The sequence below is a fragment of the Lates calcarifer genome, linkage group LG3 (genome assembly GCF_001640805.2).
Source record: "Lates calcarifer isolate ASB-BC8 linkage group LG3, TLL_Latcal_v3, whole genome shotgun sequence".
In the NCBI taxonomy this organism is placed as follows: domain Eukaryota; kingdom Metazoa; phylum Chordata; class Actinopteri; family Centropomidae; genus Lates; species Lates calcarifer.
In genome coordinates, this window is record NC_066835.1 from 488,067 (window position 1) to 504,778 (window position 16,712).

Genomic DNA, 16,712 nt, shown 5'->3' on the forward strand with positions numbered 1-16,712 from the left:
AAAGCAATAGCCCCAACTGGACTGGGAACTGGTTGTAGTTTTTTTAGTAAGCCAAAATATAAAGGACAATGCCAACACCCACTCAAAAGGACTACAAAACCAGTCAAACATATGCGCGTCATATCCTGCAGAGCACACGTTGTTCACGTTCACAATTTATTTTAGCAAAGATTACAAGAAATTATTAAATGTGTTAATCTGCGTCTTTTGCTGCATGCGTCCTCGTAATAAAAATAACGTTAAGTTTGTCTCTATATCTGTGTCTCTCACGTTTGCAAATTGGTTACGTTCGCGTTACAATTTGAAACCCCTCTCCTGTGCACCAAGCATAACTGACTCTTCATAGCATTAACGCTCATGTTACAGTCATTGTAAATATAATTTAACGTTAGAAATGTTAGGCAGCATTAGCATCGTATAGCTTATGCCCTGTGCTAAAATTAACGTTGACGTTCCTGACGAGGGCAGACACACCGTTTGCATCATAACACAGTGGGTCAGATGCTAACAGTTCGTGTGCTAGTTAGCGCTTGGTAACGTTGACGCTGGATTGAATAACATTTTCAGCCATGCAGTCATCTTACAACAGAAACACAACCGCTATGTCACTGAATTCATTTGTATTGTTTTAGTATTTTCAGTAAGAAACTGCTAGCTGCCGTTACTTACTTTAACGTTAGCTAACGCTAGAACTGCCAAATGGTCTGTCATAAATAACTTTAACGAGGGCCCAAGAATGAAAAAAACAAAACAAAACATGCCGATAACAGTCATAGCGAGTATTATGTTAAATGAAGCACTTACTTTTAACATTTTCCACTCTTCATGATGCTGTTGTTAAAATCAGGGGGTCCAACTTTCTGCAGCTCACCGCTGTGATGTCACGCGCTGACTGTTAAATTTAAGATCATGGCGCGTTTGGTCTGCGCACTCTGCCCCTTAACAGCCCCTAACCAATCATTTAGACTGTCAGCCTGACGGTCACAGCCACAATTGGTACACAGGCGCTCAGCGGGCGTGACTGCTTTGCGAATCTGGCGACTTGTGGACGGATCCAACACGGTGTCAGCTGCTATCTGGGTATGCTATCTGGGTTAGTTCAAAGTTGGACCCAAAAAGCAGAATACAGAACAGAGGATGATGTAGGCTGAGGATGGTAGTTGAATGGGGAGGGGAGAGTGGCAGTGGCTGGGATGGCAAGAGGTTGGTAAAGGGGCTGGGTATGTAAATAGCAGACTAAAGATAATAGGAAAGCATCCCACAGATTTACTTGAACATTGTCAGGTTTAGTCTGCTGTGAATGTGCTCATCGTTTCGAATGAGTATGAGCTAGAAAGACACTTGATGCATCAGGCAGTCGAGACCTTATCAGAAAAACATATAAACCAGATTACATAGATCAGGCAGTGGACGCTTGTTTGGTTTAATTACACAGGTGGGTCTGCGTCCGGAATCCACAGTCAGGAGCACAGGGTGGCGGTAATGTACCCAATACGCGGAGCGACAGCCGTCAGCAACAACCAACGAAGAAGAAGGGGAGGAAGCAGCAGCTGCAGGTCCATTGAGGGACGGTGAACAGTTCTCCGAAAACATTCGCATTTAATCGTCAAAACGTCGTACGCAATGAGGTAATTGTCTTCTAATAACGGGGCTGAATTGAATCATGTTTTACAGTTTTCTGTGATCAGAGTGTTGACGTTAGCTAACAGAAGCCCCTGTGCTAGTAAGCTAGCGGCGTGCATTGTTTGAACACTGCACACTAACACGTTAGCGAGGTAGAAAACTCATAAATCATTCCTCCAGATGAGATGCGTGTTCGGTGTGTTATCTCTGAAATGCCGAGGGTCTTTTACCTTGTTCTACGTTATTTAACAACTTTGGTATGTTAACGTTAGCTAGAATCGCGTAGCCAAATATACAAATGAATGAATGGACCGACTCTATGGGAGCCTAGCAGCTGAGTTAGCAACATAGCATTCATGTTGTATATGAGATCAAATCGTAACTAGCGCTTAAGCTAAGTCGCCACATGTAACTGTTTTACGCCACTTTTTTCAGAGGGGACCGCGGCAGGGGCCGGGGAGGCCGCTTCGGGTCCCGTGGAGGACTGGTCCAGGGGTGAGTTCAGCCCTCAAGCAGCTGTTCGCTTGTTTGTATCAACATCGTGAATGCATGATGACTCAGAAACTTAGCGCCGTTGTCAGTGTAGGGGGGTCATGGTCATGGTTCCCTCAGACTGCACAGTGTCCTGATTTCTTGCGCGTCTCTGAAATCATTCATAGCAATCCCCTGTTCCGAGTTTAAAGAGGCCTTGGTGGTATTACTCATTAATCACCAATGAATACAACCCTATTGCTGAAAGCATACACTTACTAAGCACATGTACAGCGTCTTATTTATGCAATTGTCCAATCAACCAATCATGTGGCAGCAGTGCAATGCATAAAATCATACAGATACGAGGAACAAAAATGTGCAATGTCCAACTTGTGGTCCAGAGTGTGCATCAGATATCTTTCGTATATTAATGTCGAGGTCATTATTTCAAGACTACAAACTGTTTATCTTTCTTCATTCCTATTTAGGTACCGTCCATTTGTCCCACACATCCCATTTGATTTTTACGTGGTGAGTTAAAAAAGTGTTTCACTTCACACTCAGTTTCAGTCTGTTGATAGCATCACTTGGTTGGGATGTGGTTGTATGTAGTTAGACATATGCTTTGTTGCACCTGTAACCAGTGTTAGACTGTCCACAAGCCATATTCACAAAGGACCTTACCACAAGGAGTCCTCCTAAATGATGCTCCTAAAGGTCCTGTTGACAAAAAATCATCAGACTTTGATGTGGTAATTTTACACATAGCAGCAGTTTGACTGAACAGAAATCCAGCAAAAGTCCTGAAATCACCTTTTTTATGTATTGACCGCAGACCGTGATTATTTAATGTGTGTCTGTGAAGGTTCTCAGTCATCCAGGTCATGGTAGTTTTAAGTGCTGAAGTTGAAGGCAACTGGACTTCTTTTAGGTTCTTGAAGATGTTACACCCATCCGAAAGGCTCCTCTGTTCTGAAAACTGGTTGGGGAGTCCCAGGTATTTAACCTCTGGGGGTGGTTATGTGAGTCATTGACCCACCCAGTCATTAGGGTCACATGAGCCCAGGTGTGAATGGGGGTTAAGTCTCCTGGGTAAGGATCTCAGGACTGCATTGTAGGTGGTGGAAAGTTGGTGTCGTAAGCTACCACCTCTGATTTAGAGATGGACATTCCAAGTGGACATAGATGGCCTCTATTACTCTCTCAAACCATCTGTCCTCTCTGTCCAAGATGTGGACCTCGAATGAGAGTCCCTTCTCCCTCAGATGTAAATGAATTGCTGAGTCTTGCCCTGATGAGCTGGCTCTCCACTGTTGTGCCATGCACTTGTGGAGTGGTTGTTTGGCTTCGCCTATGTACAGGTCTCAGCATTTCTTCCTGCATTGTACAGCGTACACAAGGTTACTCAACTTGTGCTTGGGAGTCTTGTTCTTGGGATGAACCAGTGTCTGTCTAAGGGTGTTGCCAGGTCTGAAGTGAACTTTCAACTTTAGTACTTAAGACTGTTATTTAATGTGATTTTTAAAAACATTTCATTTATTTAACACATATAAACATATATAACATACATGGAGATGTACACAAATGAAATGAAAGTCAAGACAATAGAATAAATCAAATTAAGAAAATAAAAGATGTAAAGATAGTAAAGATCTTTTATACCTTGTCTCTCACTGGGTTTATACTGGGAGCCTGTGATTTCAACCAGAAAATAGTTAGCATTTTCTTTGCTACTAAGAGTAGAATTTGCAGTAAATAGATCAAATCTCTATCCATCCTATTATCAGGCAGTTGAGGAGACTATGTTCCAATAAAACTGCCACAGTTAAAGTAGCAGCAATGTGAATATTGAAGCAGACTGTTGTTTGTCACAAGTGTGAGATGGCCTTCCCCAGAGTGAAGCCAGCATCTGATGAGACTGCTTTCAGTGAGTGTCTGCTGAAGAGAAACCAGGACCTGAGCCCCACACCAGCAGAGCAGGTCAGTCCTCACACAGCGATTTTTTTTATTTTTTATTTTTTTTTGTGAACACAGTGTGCTCTTTACGTACACTGACAAAAACCTTGTATATTCTCTCTTCCTGCATTTAGTCCTCCATCCTGTCCCTGGTCACAAAGATCAATAATGTCATTGACAACCTGATTGTTGCACCGGGCAACTTTGAAGTGGTGAGTCATTTACCATGTCATTACACACAGTAGCTGTATAACAGGGGTCATCAAATACATTTGTCTAAGGGCAAGAATTTTACTAAGCAGACGCTGTGGGGGCTGGACTTTCAGATAAACATGATTACATTTTTTTAGGCCTAATTAGCTTCTTATTGTTGAATATTTTCACTTTCTTACAAAATTGATGTTATTTTATTTAAATGACTGTATCAGTGTGAACCAAGGAGACAGTTCACTGAGGAGTCATGGTTATAATCTGTAAATCTGAAAACATCTTTGCAGACGGCAGTCCTGATTGGTGGAATATTAATCCATTTTTACCAGTTTTGAAAACTTTACCGCACTATTTGAATAAACACATTGACTGTAGATTAAGTATGAACACAACTTGGGGTCAAACTGTAGTTCAGTATAAATATTTGCAGACTTAATTTCTGGTTGGCCAAATCTGCGAGTTCTGTGAGTAATATAATCTGCTTAATGATATTAGTGCATTACATTTTAATCATTTTGTACCTGTGCCTCTTCATAGCAAATTGAAGAGGTGCGTCAGGTTGGCTCCTACAAGAAGGGCACCATGACAACAGGACACAATGTTGCTGACCTGGTTGTAATCCTCAAGATCCTCCCTACATGTGAGTGATGACTAGGAAGTCATGTCTGCTATCAGTGTAACAGTCCAAACTGTAACTTGAAAGAATACTGCTGCTAGTGTTCCTACTACCGCTGAGTCTTTAAGGCTTTAAATGTAGCAGTCCTTTTTTGCCAGGGCCATTTTACAATTAAACTGGCAACCTGGTCCCATTCCAGGGTTGGGCAGTACTACTGATATGATAGGTTCAGTGTAGATATCAAAATAATTCTTTGAGTAAACATGAAGAAAATCCCTTTTTTCCATTAAAAAAAAAAAAAAAAAAAAAAAAAGCCAAAGAGTCTTAAATTTCTTAACACAACTGGCAAAATTCTTATTAATTTTGGGAACTATGTGATTGAACAAGACTGTAAATCTGACCAGACATTTGATGCTAGCTTTCCGTCTTTGATAGTTTTCAGTTATCAACAGACACATTTTGATAAGTAGCAAGAATACTGAGATTTAATACAATATCCTGTCAGTCTTGAGTTGGTTATTGTGAATGGTAACATATTGTTTCATGTTACAGACTCATGGATCTGTCTATGAGCTGGCAGTCAAATGTCTGGCTGACAAAATACACAATGAAAACACATCACCTTCATTTTATTACAACAGAACAGTGTTATGAGAACTGATCCAGTGTCACTGTTTGATTTTTGTTAATTACTTGAGTAAAAAAGTTGAGTTGTGGCTGTAATAATACATTTTCAAAGCAAGATCCTTTCTTTTTTTTCTTTTTCTTTTTTTCCCCAGAGGACATATGGTAAAATATTTTCAAATCTTCAAGGTGGTGCGTTTCATTGATGGCCCAGCTCTTAGAAATTTCATCTGTGTAATGTTGGAGGATGATGATTTTGTTGTTTTTTTACAGTGGAGGCAGTTGCTGCTCTGGGCAACAAAGTAGTGGAGACCCTTCGTACACAGGATCCTACTGAAGGTAACACACTGAGGGAGTGAGCCAGGTTCAAGGAAAGTTGGAATAAATCCATGTCTGCTTTAAATTGAACAGTGGAATGTAATTCCCCTCAGTGGGCCTACCTACGACGTGGTCTGGACCCATTACTGAAACAGCTGTTACCCTGCTTCTCACTGTCAGCAGAAACTCTAGTCTGCAGTGTAGTTGCAAATACTTAACTGATCAACTTGAGAGTGATTGACTAAATGAAAGCTACGTTTCAGTTCCACCCCTCTGTCTGAAAAGCTGCACTCTCGCATTCTCTTGATTGCCCACGTGAACTCTATTTCTCACTCTCTTCTCGGTTTTGGTTGGTCAGTTGAATGATACTTAAAGTCGGTATCATTTCATTTTCATTCCTGGTAACAACACCAGTTCACCAAAGCGGTCTGACCCCGCTGGAGAAGATGATCAGCTGACGCTGGTTGACCCGTACAGATACAGTGACTTTGTGTTACTGTGTTGGTTTGAATGGGGTGTAAGAGATTACCTCTAACACCTACTGTGACTAGTTCATCTAGCAGATGTTTAATGAGCCTCAGAAGGACTGTATGCAGTTTGGTTGGTTTAACTTCTATATTAGTTTTCATTAAACTCAGGATTCAAACACTGCACTTGTTTATTTAATCTAACTCTGTGACCTAGTTTAGTGGTAGGATGTTCTGTGAATAGCCCAGGCCAGTTGGACTTTGTATTTCTCAAGCTTTGAGTGATTGTTAATCTGACTGTATATCTGCTGGTTTCAGTGCTTTCCATGTTGACCAATGAGACTGGCTTTGAGATCAGTTCAGCTGATGCTACTGTCAAGATCCTCATAACCACCGTCCCTCCCAACCTACGCAAGCTGGACCCTGAGCTGCACTGTATGAGTTTACACACTGTCCACTACACACAAACACAAAGTTACACTCTACATGCTGAGTGTGATTTTGGAATCCTGCAGGTTGCAGTCCATGCATCAGATTATTTTATTCTAGCTCTTTTGGTTCCGAAACTGTAATACCTACATAGCAACCAAAGCAGAATATCACCTCCTACGCTGTTAACAAAAGTCAAGGGGTTGGGGTGTTGACTATGAGCCAGGGTTGGGATTTAGCCTGGGATGCCAAGGTTCACTTTATTTTTGTTATTTCTTCAGTGGACATCAAGGTGCTGCAGAGTGCTCTTGCTGCCATTCGCCATGCCCGCTGGTTTGAGGAAAACGCCTCTCAGTCAACGTGAGGAATTCTCTGTCACCAGATCTAATTCATGCATCTCTAAGACCACATGATAGGCCCATCTTAACTTACTGCATTCTTTAACGTCATCTTCAGGGTCAAAGTCCTGATCCGCCTACTGAAAGATCCTGAGGCTGCGCTTTCCTGGTTTTGAACCCCTCACTCCCTGGATCCTGGACCTGCTGGTAAGACCACAAGTCCCTAAGTTGTGACATTTGACCACACAACATGCCAAGAGTAAAAAACATAAGTGTGTGACTGCATGTACATCTCAAACTTTGAATGGTTTACTGGGTACATTTAGTCCATCAGTGAGTGGTGTCCATTTTGTTCCAGGGCCACTCTGCAGTGATGAACAACCCATCCAGGCAGCCCCTGTCCCTGAACGTGGCCTACAGGTTGGTTCCCTTTTCCTCGGGTTTCATTTCTGTACAGTCACTACAGATGGGACACTGAGCGTTGTGTTGGCCTTTTGGATTGTTTTGAAGGCGCTGCCTGCAGATGCTGGCTGCTGGTCTTTTTCTGCCTGGCTCTGTGGGCATCACTGACCCCTGTGAGAGTGGAAACTTCAGAGTGCATACAGTCATGACTCTGGAACAGCAAGTATGTCTTAAACTGCTCCTGGATTGTAGTGCTCTAACATGCCTTCTAACTATCACACAAATCTGTATGTCCTCAAAAATCCTGCATGGATCTCAGCAGATGTCTGAATGACAAAATAGTGAACTTGATGGCGGTGTGATAATGTTGAGTTTGTGTGCATTTGTGCAGGACATGGTGTGTTTCACAGCTCAGACACTGGTGAGAGTGCTCTCTCATGGCGGTTACAGGAAGATCCTTGGCCTGGAGGGAGATGCCAGCTGTAAGATAATCTCATTCTTCACTATGACTCACAAAAGACAGGTGTCCTGTTTCCAGCAGCACTCACTGCCATTTTATATATGGGCATTCAGAAATAAAGCAGCTTTCAGGAAATTGGTAAGAATACTTTTTACAGGTGAATATATATGCAACACTTATCCTTGCATTTCCAAAGCGTTTCCTACACACCACCTCTCCGAGACATCTGTTGACTCCGGCAGCTTAGCAGCTAACACTGGGAGATGTGTCACACAAACAGCAGCTAGTAGAAGTGATAACATGCAACACTGACTACTCACAGTCAGCTCTACAGGTAGCGAAATGCATTGATGCTGCTTTCCCATTACAGAGTTTTAGCACAACCCCCCTCTACCCCGCTTCAGTCGTTTTCCATTACAGTTGAGTACCACCTCAACGTGGGCTGGGGTCGTCATAGCAAGGTGGCCCACAACTCACATGATGTCATTTGTATGTGCTGTCTCTGTTGACGGGTTTTAAAAATGGCGGGTTTGATTCTTGTGAAGGAGTCATTCAGTTACATCACTCCCTGGCCAATCAGTGGCCTGCAGTCTGTTGACATCACATTTTCGCCTTGACTCAGCTCGCTTTTAATCCCCTGCTGAGTAGGTACTAAAAAAGTACCTGGTACCAGGTGCTACCACCTAATGGAAAACTCTAAAAGCCAAGTAGAGTCGAGTAGGTGTTAGTGGAAGATCACCTTATGTGCCCCAAATATCAACCTGCAGCCCCCAATACTCTGTTGTTGCAGACCTGGCAACCGAGATGTCGACATGGGACGGTGTGATCGTCACCCCCTCAGAGAAGGCCTATGAGAAACCTCCAGAGAGGAAAGAGGAGGAAGATGAAGCTCTGGAGGAGGGTGGAGATGGAGAGGATGAGAGTATGGAGACCCAGGAGTGATGAGGAGTTCAGGTTTGAGTGTCTCCACATTGTTCCAGCATTCAGCACTTCCATATTTGATGTAATATTAATTGGTGTGTGTGTGTGAGTGTGTGCTCTGCCAAGCATTAGCTAAGAGTTTTCTCTTGAAAAATCATTTGTTCTAACAACATGACCATAAAAGCACACTGAGCTAGTTTTTTCCTTCATTAGAGAGGTCAGTTTGACATCGTCCTAAGCAGACACTTGTGTTGCTTTCGTGTTATCAGTCGGAGTAGTTGTGTGGACAGCTGCTCAGTGTAAACATGGGTTTCCACAGAAGAAACACTCGATGAACATGAATTTTGAATTCCCTTTAAAGAGAATTTAAAAAAAAAAATGTATTTACAAATGCAAACTGTGTAGTTTTTTTAGTGTGCCGCTGAGCTTTAGACAACAACCACCACAGCACAGTAGCAAGTGAAGTAAACTTGCCATCATAGGTTCATATTCTTATTTTGAAATGTACAGTCCTCATAAAAACACTTGCCACACTACTCTCTCTCCACAGCCAGTATTGGGAAAGTCCCTCCTGGACACAGACACCAGCAGGAAGTGTTCCACCTGACAGCAACTGATCCCCTGATGTGCTCAGAAAAAGGACTGCTCTCAGTTTTTTTGTCATGTTTTTACTTTGCTTTTGTTTGTATTTCCTCTTGGTAATAGTTAATAAACCTTTTTTTAATTTAGTTATTTTGTTATTTGTGTCAAGGTGAGCGCAGATAATGAAGAGTCGGACCTGAAAGTACTTTAAAAAAAAAAAAAAAAAAAAACCAGTTCAGCCACACACATGCTCTTTATTGCAGGTAGCAGTTTACCTCATCAGCCAAATCACACAGGTGGAAATAAACAGGTTGGATCTGAGTACACAAATATGTAGACTGTTTCTGACACATTTGGATACATGTGATATGGAGGACATGAATGGTTCTGCAAATACATTTTGGCTTCATCTCGTGTGAAAACTAATGAAAACTAGCATTCGATAATTCAGTCCAGTCAGGATGGTAACAAAAATACAGGCTGTGATTCTATGTTAGAAAACGGGCATTTGCTCTAATTAGAAATGTGTCCCTTGCTTATCTGTCAATAGGCCTGTACCTGAAACACAGTAACTTTCTTTTTCAGATTTAACACTCCCTTAACAAAGGGACAACCTGATAAAAAGGAAGCAATAGTAGGACTTAGGTACAGCACATCGGTTACTCTGATCTGAGAAGGGCCCAGAGTTTCAAATTTAGTAAAGACCAGTGACAGGATCCTGAGACAAAATATGATTCTTGACTTTATTCTCAAGACACTGACTTTGCAGCAGGGCAGGAGAATTCAATGCTCAGTCCAAGGATCAGTTAGTGAGTGGTCATTGTGTTTTACTCTTAGATGCCACTGTTTGACTTATCTACTATAAATGAGGGTAAGCTGCAGTGTCAGGAGGAATACAGAAACATCTCTGAGGCCAGTACAGTGGATGGTGATCAGACAGTGTAGCTTGCTTACATAGATTCATATATAGTTCCAAACAGAAAGAGGGATCTACTCAACCCAAGTCAGCAATAATCAGACTCCAGGTATCTCAGTGTAACATGAGGAAAGACCCCTGCAAACTCTCACTCCACATCTCGCTGACTGAGACAGTGGTGCTACATGAAAAAGCTGATATCAGTGCATCACTATGTCACAGCTGGGTGGTGTCACATGTGCAACACATCACAATCTCACAGCCGTTAAGGATCAATCCAGAAATGCTGTCAGGTTGCAGTTTCTCCTCACCATGTTCCTGCATCTGTGTTCTAGGACTCCAGACGGCTCAAACAATGTAAATACATCAAGAGTGTTGAAAATGCAAACTCATTGGGTGTAAATGGTGGTTTCAGGCCAGTGGAAATGAACAAAAACATGATTCATTTAGACTGAAAGAAGGTATCTTGCAATGTCAAAGTTATTTTGTCTAATATGACCCTATCACTGGGCAGACAGCAATGGATAGAGAGAATGATCACGTGTGGCGTGCTGCTGACAACAGCTGCTCTTCAGACTGTGATGGACCATGAATGATGACCCTCTCCCTGAAGGACCGTGGTTTGGTTTCTGTCAGCATCTATCTATTGGACTAAATGAACCGCTAAGACTTCCCACCATGTGGACAGTTTGCATTTTCAACACTCCTCCCATACAGAACTGCATGTGTGGCTGAATGACCGTTAGCTTTATGTGAGTGGGACACAATGAGGACAAGTGGGCTTTCTGGAACAGCACTACACAGCACTGTATGGAGCCATCTGAAGCACAGCTTCTACTAATTAGTTCAGACATGCAGGTCAGTGCGGGGCTGTGAGGTGTTAAGCAGTGTGAAAGAATCTCCTCGGGGTTACAGTGGTCCTCATGGATGCAACCTGTCAGATGGTAGGATCTGGATGTCTTGCTGCTATTCCAGAATGTGCCATCTTTACAGTGTGTTTACCCGTTAGACTGTGATCTCAGTCCTCCTTGTGGCCCCTCAAGTGGACCACTTCAGAGTATCTGGGTTCATGGCTTGAGTTTGAGCCAGGGGTGGACCATGGTGAGGATGGAGAGGACAGAGGAGGCCAGGCCACAGGCCCCAACAAACCCTGACCCTGTAGGGTAAATCCCCAGCCGGTCCAGAGGGATAAAGATATCACAGCTGTTCTTCAGTAGGTCCAAGAGCAGTGGCGGGTTGCTGTACAGCACCGTCACCAGCAGGTGGAGCTGTCTGCGGAGCCACACCGACATGACAGGCAAGGCCACAGTGGCTGGAGGGACTGGGGAGGACAGGTGGTCATCGGCCAGGGTGGTGCCAGGGTAGGGGGAAGGTGGGGATTTGGCGGCTCTGTAACGTGCTTCACACTCCATGAGGAGCCGGAGCTCGTACACATCTCGAGTCAGGTTTAGGATCAGAGCAAAGAGGTAGTACCTGCAGGGTTCAAACACACACTTAGCATGAACTGGATTTAAGATGCTAAAGTTCAACTGTGGGTCTAACTCACTGGGTTCCACATGAAAATGACTCAGTCATTACATTCAAGTGCACATGCAGCATTTCTCTATGTCGAATTGAAGAGGAAGCTGTGCATTACATCAGGGTCCTCATTAACCCTGCTTCTTGCACTAAAGAACCAGATGGTTCACAAGCACAAACTCAAACTCTCACCTGACACTATATATATATATATATATATATATATGTATATATATATATATATATATATATATATGTATATATATATATATATATGTATCAGGTGAAGAACAGTCTGTCACTTCCACAGAAACTATTGGATACAAAGCTGCTGCAAACGGAAAACAATGGCGATCAACTAAAATGGCGCTGCTTTGGTTTAACTGTCAAAAGCAACACACCACACATATCAGTGTGTTGGTGGGGTCTGTTAGCATTCCTTAACCAGGGGCTCAGTCATTAGCTCGGTCAGGTTTAAAACTGTGTTGTCTGAAACAGACCGGGCACAAACCAACTGAGTGACCCTAGAGCACACTGTGCATAGATAAACCCAGAGCGGCAGCAGCTGAAGGTTAAAATCAGCCTTCAGTTTAAGGTCACATTTGTCTGTGAAAAAAAAAATCAGAGATGAATTTGTCATCACAAGGTAAATGTAGATAAGAAAAAAAAGCTTGCCCACCTGAAAGATCTCTGACTCCATTTGTGCTGATCCAGTTTGGAGATGAGGCCTGTTTTTCCAGCCCACACAACATTGTCACAGGCAAAGTACATGGCTCTGTTGAGGTGGCTGATAGTCAGGCACAGCCTCAGCACGCTGTCAGAAAGGTGTATGGCCCTCTTGGCAGCCTCCAATGCCTCCACAGAGTTTCCCAGGCGCAACACTGTGGGACAGAAACACACATCAGTCACACTCCTTCAGCTCTGATGTTTGGAGAACAAACTCAAGTGGACACCTCACTCACACTTTCTCGTCAGGCTCATGTGTGCCTCCAGCTGACTGATGGATTTGCGGAGTTCAGCCGCTGCCCCGCCCTTCTGAAGTGTGTAGCCAAGGAGAGTGCAGGCATACTGAGCAGCCCTGTGAGTGCACAACACACACACACACACACACACACACACACACACGGTCATTAGGCTGATCAGAGGGCTCTTTCTGGAAAACACAATTATTGTGAGAAGCAGAGGTAGAGAGACAAACAGTGTCCACAGAGTGTCTCCATTACAGAGTTTCTCCATCAGAGCACTCCTGTACACAATGCATTCCAGTCTCAGCTACAAAACAATAACAAGACTGTTGCTTTGCTTATGTGTTTGTGTTAAAACAATACTACCATCTGATGATGGTAGTGAGTAGATCAGATGGTAGTACTGAGTGTTCCAAACACAGCATCAGACCACCAGTACCAGCAGGTTACAATGTAAAGCTTCTCTCTGATGGAATATGTGGTGCTGATGATAATGAACCTGCTGTGAAAATGAAAGCTTCAGAAAGTCTCTCCAAAAGCATGAGCTACATTCAGCACATCACTGAATAAGGCTTTTAATGTCAGCTCAAACATCACATGTCCTGGCTCAACTTGTCTTTAGCAGTCCCAATTTTTGAGCAGAGTTTTTTTACTCCTTGAATTCTCCATTCTTATTGAGTGTACAAACTGGATATGTCATTAAGAATATAATACACAAGCTAGCTAAAACTGTAACACACCGACAGATCAGGAGGCATTCTCAGTAACTGGCAGATTCCCAACCAGAAATTAAACCAGAAATACATCAACACTGCCACTAGGAACGTGGCAGAGCCAGACACCTGTGTATGTGGTTCACCCCAGAAGCTCTTGGGCCTGATCTAGCCAGCGCTCAGTCAGCTGCACCTTACACCTTGAGAATATGTTGCTATGACAACGGCTTTGAAGAACCACAGTATCCAGATTGACGTCGAATCCCCACCAATGTGATCTGGACAAGCTAGTCACGCGTAAAGAGGGGATCCCCGATTTATCTGTGACCATCAGTTTCCATGGTAACCGAAGTGCGACACGGTCCCTTTACCCTTTGACCGGTTTAGTTAAAGTGCTCAGCAGCAGCTCAGTGTCCTGGTCAGTGTGCTGGATCAAGTCTGTCACTTTACCTAATGACACGCTCCTTGGCCTGGCTCTGGGCGGTAAAGCGGACCCACGAGTCCATACTGGTTCCTTGTTCTTAGACTGTGACGACAGCTCAGTAGTTTACGTGAAGTGGCGTTCACTGGCGCTGGTTAGCGGCTAGCTGGTAGCTAGCTGTTGCTGTGCTGGAGGTGATGTCGTCAAAACTAATGTTCTGAGGACTCTTTTAATCCAGCAAGAGGTCCACCATCTCTGCCCAGTCTCACGCATATCCGCATCCCTCTACCCTCTTCTTCCTTTGACACCGAGCTACAAACCAGTGCTGCCGCCACCTGCTGTACCGGAGTGCGCAACACCGTCTTCTTTCTCTGCCTGCTTCTCCGTTCCTCTTTATTAGGGCCCGAGCAACGAGTTGCAAGGACCCTATTGTTTTCGTTCGGTTTATTTTATTTTAATTTTTTCTTCTTTTTCCGCCTCTTTAGTCGGCTTTTTGCGGGCCTAAACATGCACGAAAACTCATGAAAATTTCCAGGCGCCACCGGCGGGCCGAAAAACTACATAATTAAGGCTCTTGAGCACGGGCATGGCAAAATAGCTCGATAGCGCCATCTACGGACCAGCCCCTGAAGCCTGTTGCGCTTAAAAATGTGAAAATTTGCACCCATATTTAACATCCCAAGACACACAAAAAGTCAATTGGAGCCATATTCTAAACCCATCTCCAGGGGTCGGGAGTTTCTACAACCATTCTAGACGCTTTATCCAATTGACTTCAAAACTTAATACTGTTATTACGACGTAGACGATGTTAAATTGCGAAGCTTTTGAGTTTTCGTTGAAGGGGCGTGCCCGTTCTGGCTCCTCAAAGTTCGAGGACTCGCCATGAAACAGGAAGATGCATTAAACTTGCTGTCCATACTCAGCCATACTTTGTCCAAACTGCATCAAACTTTACAGTATTGTTAATGGTCCCTAACTGCACACATCCATATGTCAATATTCATACAATTGTTGTAGTGCCACCTACTGAGAACAGGAAATGACATATTTTATAGTGTGATGTGCAGTTTCTAGAGGGGTGAGCGGATTCACTTCAGATGTTGTCAGGACAGCCTTAAGGTCTTCACGATCACTTACTGCGAAAACTGTGAGTTTTTGTTGAAGCGTGTGCGTGTGAAGGCATAGTCAATCTTGCAGTCTAAGTCTCCTACTTCACCATTTTTAAGTAGTTTGTTCCTTGATCCAGCAGATGGAGCTGTTGCAGCTTGACCTGTTGACCTCAGGGAGGTGCAAACCAACATTACAAAATGTGAAACACTTTTACAAAGCTTGAGACAAATTTACATTTTAGAAAACATTTCTACACATCATAAAACACAATTACATTACCATAACACATTTACAAGTGCCGAAACAAATTTACATTTCAGAAAACAAATTAACAAGACGCGAAACACTTTTACAAACGCCGAGACAAATTTACAAGTAAATACCATTAGTCAGCTGGCTGATGACACCTGTCTGTTTCTCCAAAATGAACTTCAAGTCCCTGTTGTTTTAGAGGTTTTAAATATGTTTTCAGGTGCCTCGGGCCTCGCTGTTAATAAGAGTAAATGTGAAATAATGGCTGTACATGATTCTGACATTCTCTCAATAGATGATATAAAGGTGAAAAAAGAGGTAAAATACTTGGGTATCACAAGAAGCAAATCTGTTAGTGAGAGGATCTCTCAAAACTTTCTGCCAAAAATTGAAAAGTCTAAATCTATCTTTAACTGCTGGTTACAGAGAGATCTTACTATTATAGGTCGAATTTTACTTTCTAAGGCAGAAGGTTTATCTAGATTAGTGTACCCAGCTTTATCTTTATATGTAGATCGCAAAACCTGTGCAGCTATTAATTCACTCTTATTTAAATTTATTTGGAAACACAAAAATGAGAATATAAAGAGGAAAACACTTATCAGACAATATTCAGAGGGTGGTCTTAATGTCTTAGACTTCCAAACTATCAACAGTATATTCAAAATCAACTGGATAAAACATTGTCTAGCACATACTATTGCGCCATGGTTTTTTATTCACAATTTTTTGTTTAATAAATGTGGTGGTTTAAAGTTTTTGCTGTCATATAACTTTACCTCAAGTAAATTGCCTGTTAAGCTTGCCGACTTCCATAAACAAGCCCTGGACACATGGAAAATTGCTTTCAAACATAACTTCTCTCCTCACACATGTATCTTATGGAATAATCAACATGTTGTTTACAAGAATAAGACCTTATTTTTTAAAGATTGGTACGATCAGGGGGTTATGTTTGTCTTTGATCTTTTGAATGATAACGGGGACCTAGCTACATATGAAGAATTCACCCAACGAAAAGGATTAGACTTATCTCGCTCTTTGCACTCCAGAGTACTCAAAAGTATACCTACTAGTTTGTTGTCTCTTATTAGAGCATCTGTTCTGTACACACCTCTCTCAGGAATGGTTCCTGCTCTGTGGCTGGGTGGAAAGGTTCTTGAGGAATGTTCATGTAACAATGCTCATATTAGATCAGTTTTTACTTCTGTTCATAGTCAGTATCCAAACTCATTTCATCGTTGGAGAGTGATGTTTCCTGAAATCAGTCACAATATCTGGACTGAATTTAATAGATTTTTTGTCTCCAATAAAGTTAAAGAAATACATATTAAAATCTTACATAGATATTATCCCTGTAATGAATTCATGAACAGATTTAGACCTGATGTGTC

At 42.6% G+C, this 16,712-nt stretch overlaps 2 protein-coding genes across 2 annotated transcripts; one reads left to right on the forward strand and one right to left on the reverse strand.

Moving 5' to 3' along the window:
• The first annotated feature begins 1,007 nt into the window (after window positions 1-1,007).
• On the forward strand, window positions 1,008-9,566 carry ilf2 (interleukin enhancer binding factor 2). Its single transcript, XM_018695422.2, is given in 17 exon segments — window positions 1,008-1,080; window positions 1,436-1,628; window positions 2,059-2,118; window positions 2,586-2,628; window positions 3,973-4,077; window positions 4,188-4,265; window positions 4,801-4,903; window positions 5,777-5,842; window positions 6,607-6,723; window positions 6,999-7,077; window positions 7,174-7,204; window positions 7,206-7,262; window positions 7,414-7,475; window positions 7,566-7,680; window positions 7,849-7,939; window positions 8,708-8,871; window positions 9,389-9,566. Coding segments are annotated over 15 exon segments (1,164 nt in total). The 5' UTR covers window positions 1,008-1,080; window positions 1,436-1,623; the 3' UTR covers window positions 8,860-8,871; window positions 9,389-9,566.
• An 88-nt stretch (window positions 9,567-9,654) lies between these two features.
• Window positions 9,655-14,279, reverse strand: pex11b (peroxisomal biogenesis factor 11 beta). Its single transcript, XM_018695423.2, has 4 exons — window positions 13,983-14,279; window positions 12,817-12,932; window positions 12,534-12,735; window positions 9,655-11,809 (listed from the first exon to the last, which is right to left on the reverse strand). The coding sequence occupies exons 1-4, from the start codon at window positions 14,036-14,038 to the stop codon at window positions 11,404-11,406; spliced, it is 780 nt and encodes a 259-aa protein (XP_018550939.1). The 5' UTR covers window positions 14,039-14,279; the 3' UTR covers window positions 9,655-11,403.
• Window positions 14,280-16,712: the final 2,433 nt, after the last annotated feature.

Excerpts from the sequence above, each read along its gene's own strand:
- pex11b (XM_018695423.2), bottom strand. The coding sequence starts at position 14,038 with ATGGACTCGTGGGTCCGCTTTACCGCCCAGAGCCAGGCCAAGGAGCGT. Across the intron at positions 12,933-13,982 it reads GCCAAGGAGCGTGTCATTAG|GGCTGCTCAGTATGCCTGCA; the intron begins GTAAAGTGACAG and ends GTGCACTCACAG. Across the intron at positions 11,810-12,533 it reads TGGAGTCAGAGATCTTTCAG|GTACTACCTCTTTGCTCTGA; the intron begins GTGGGCAAGCTT and ends TGAACCCTGCAG.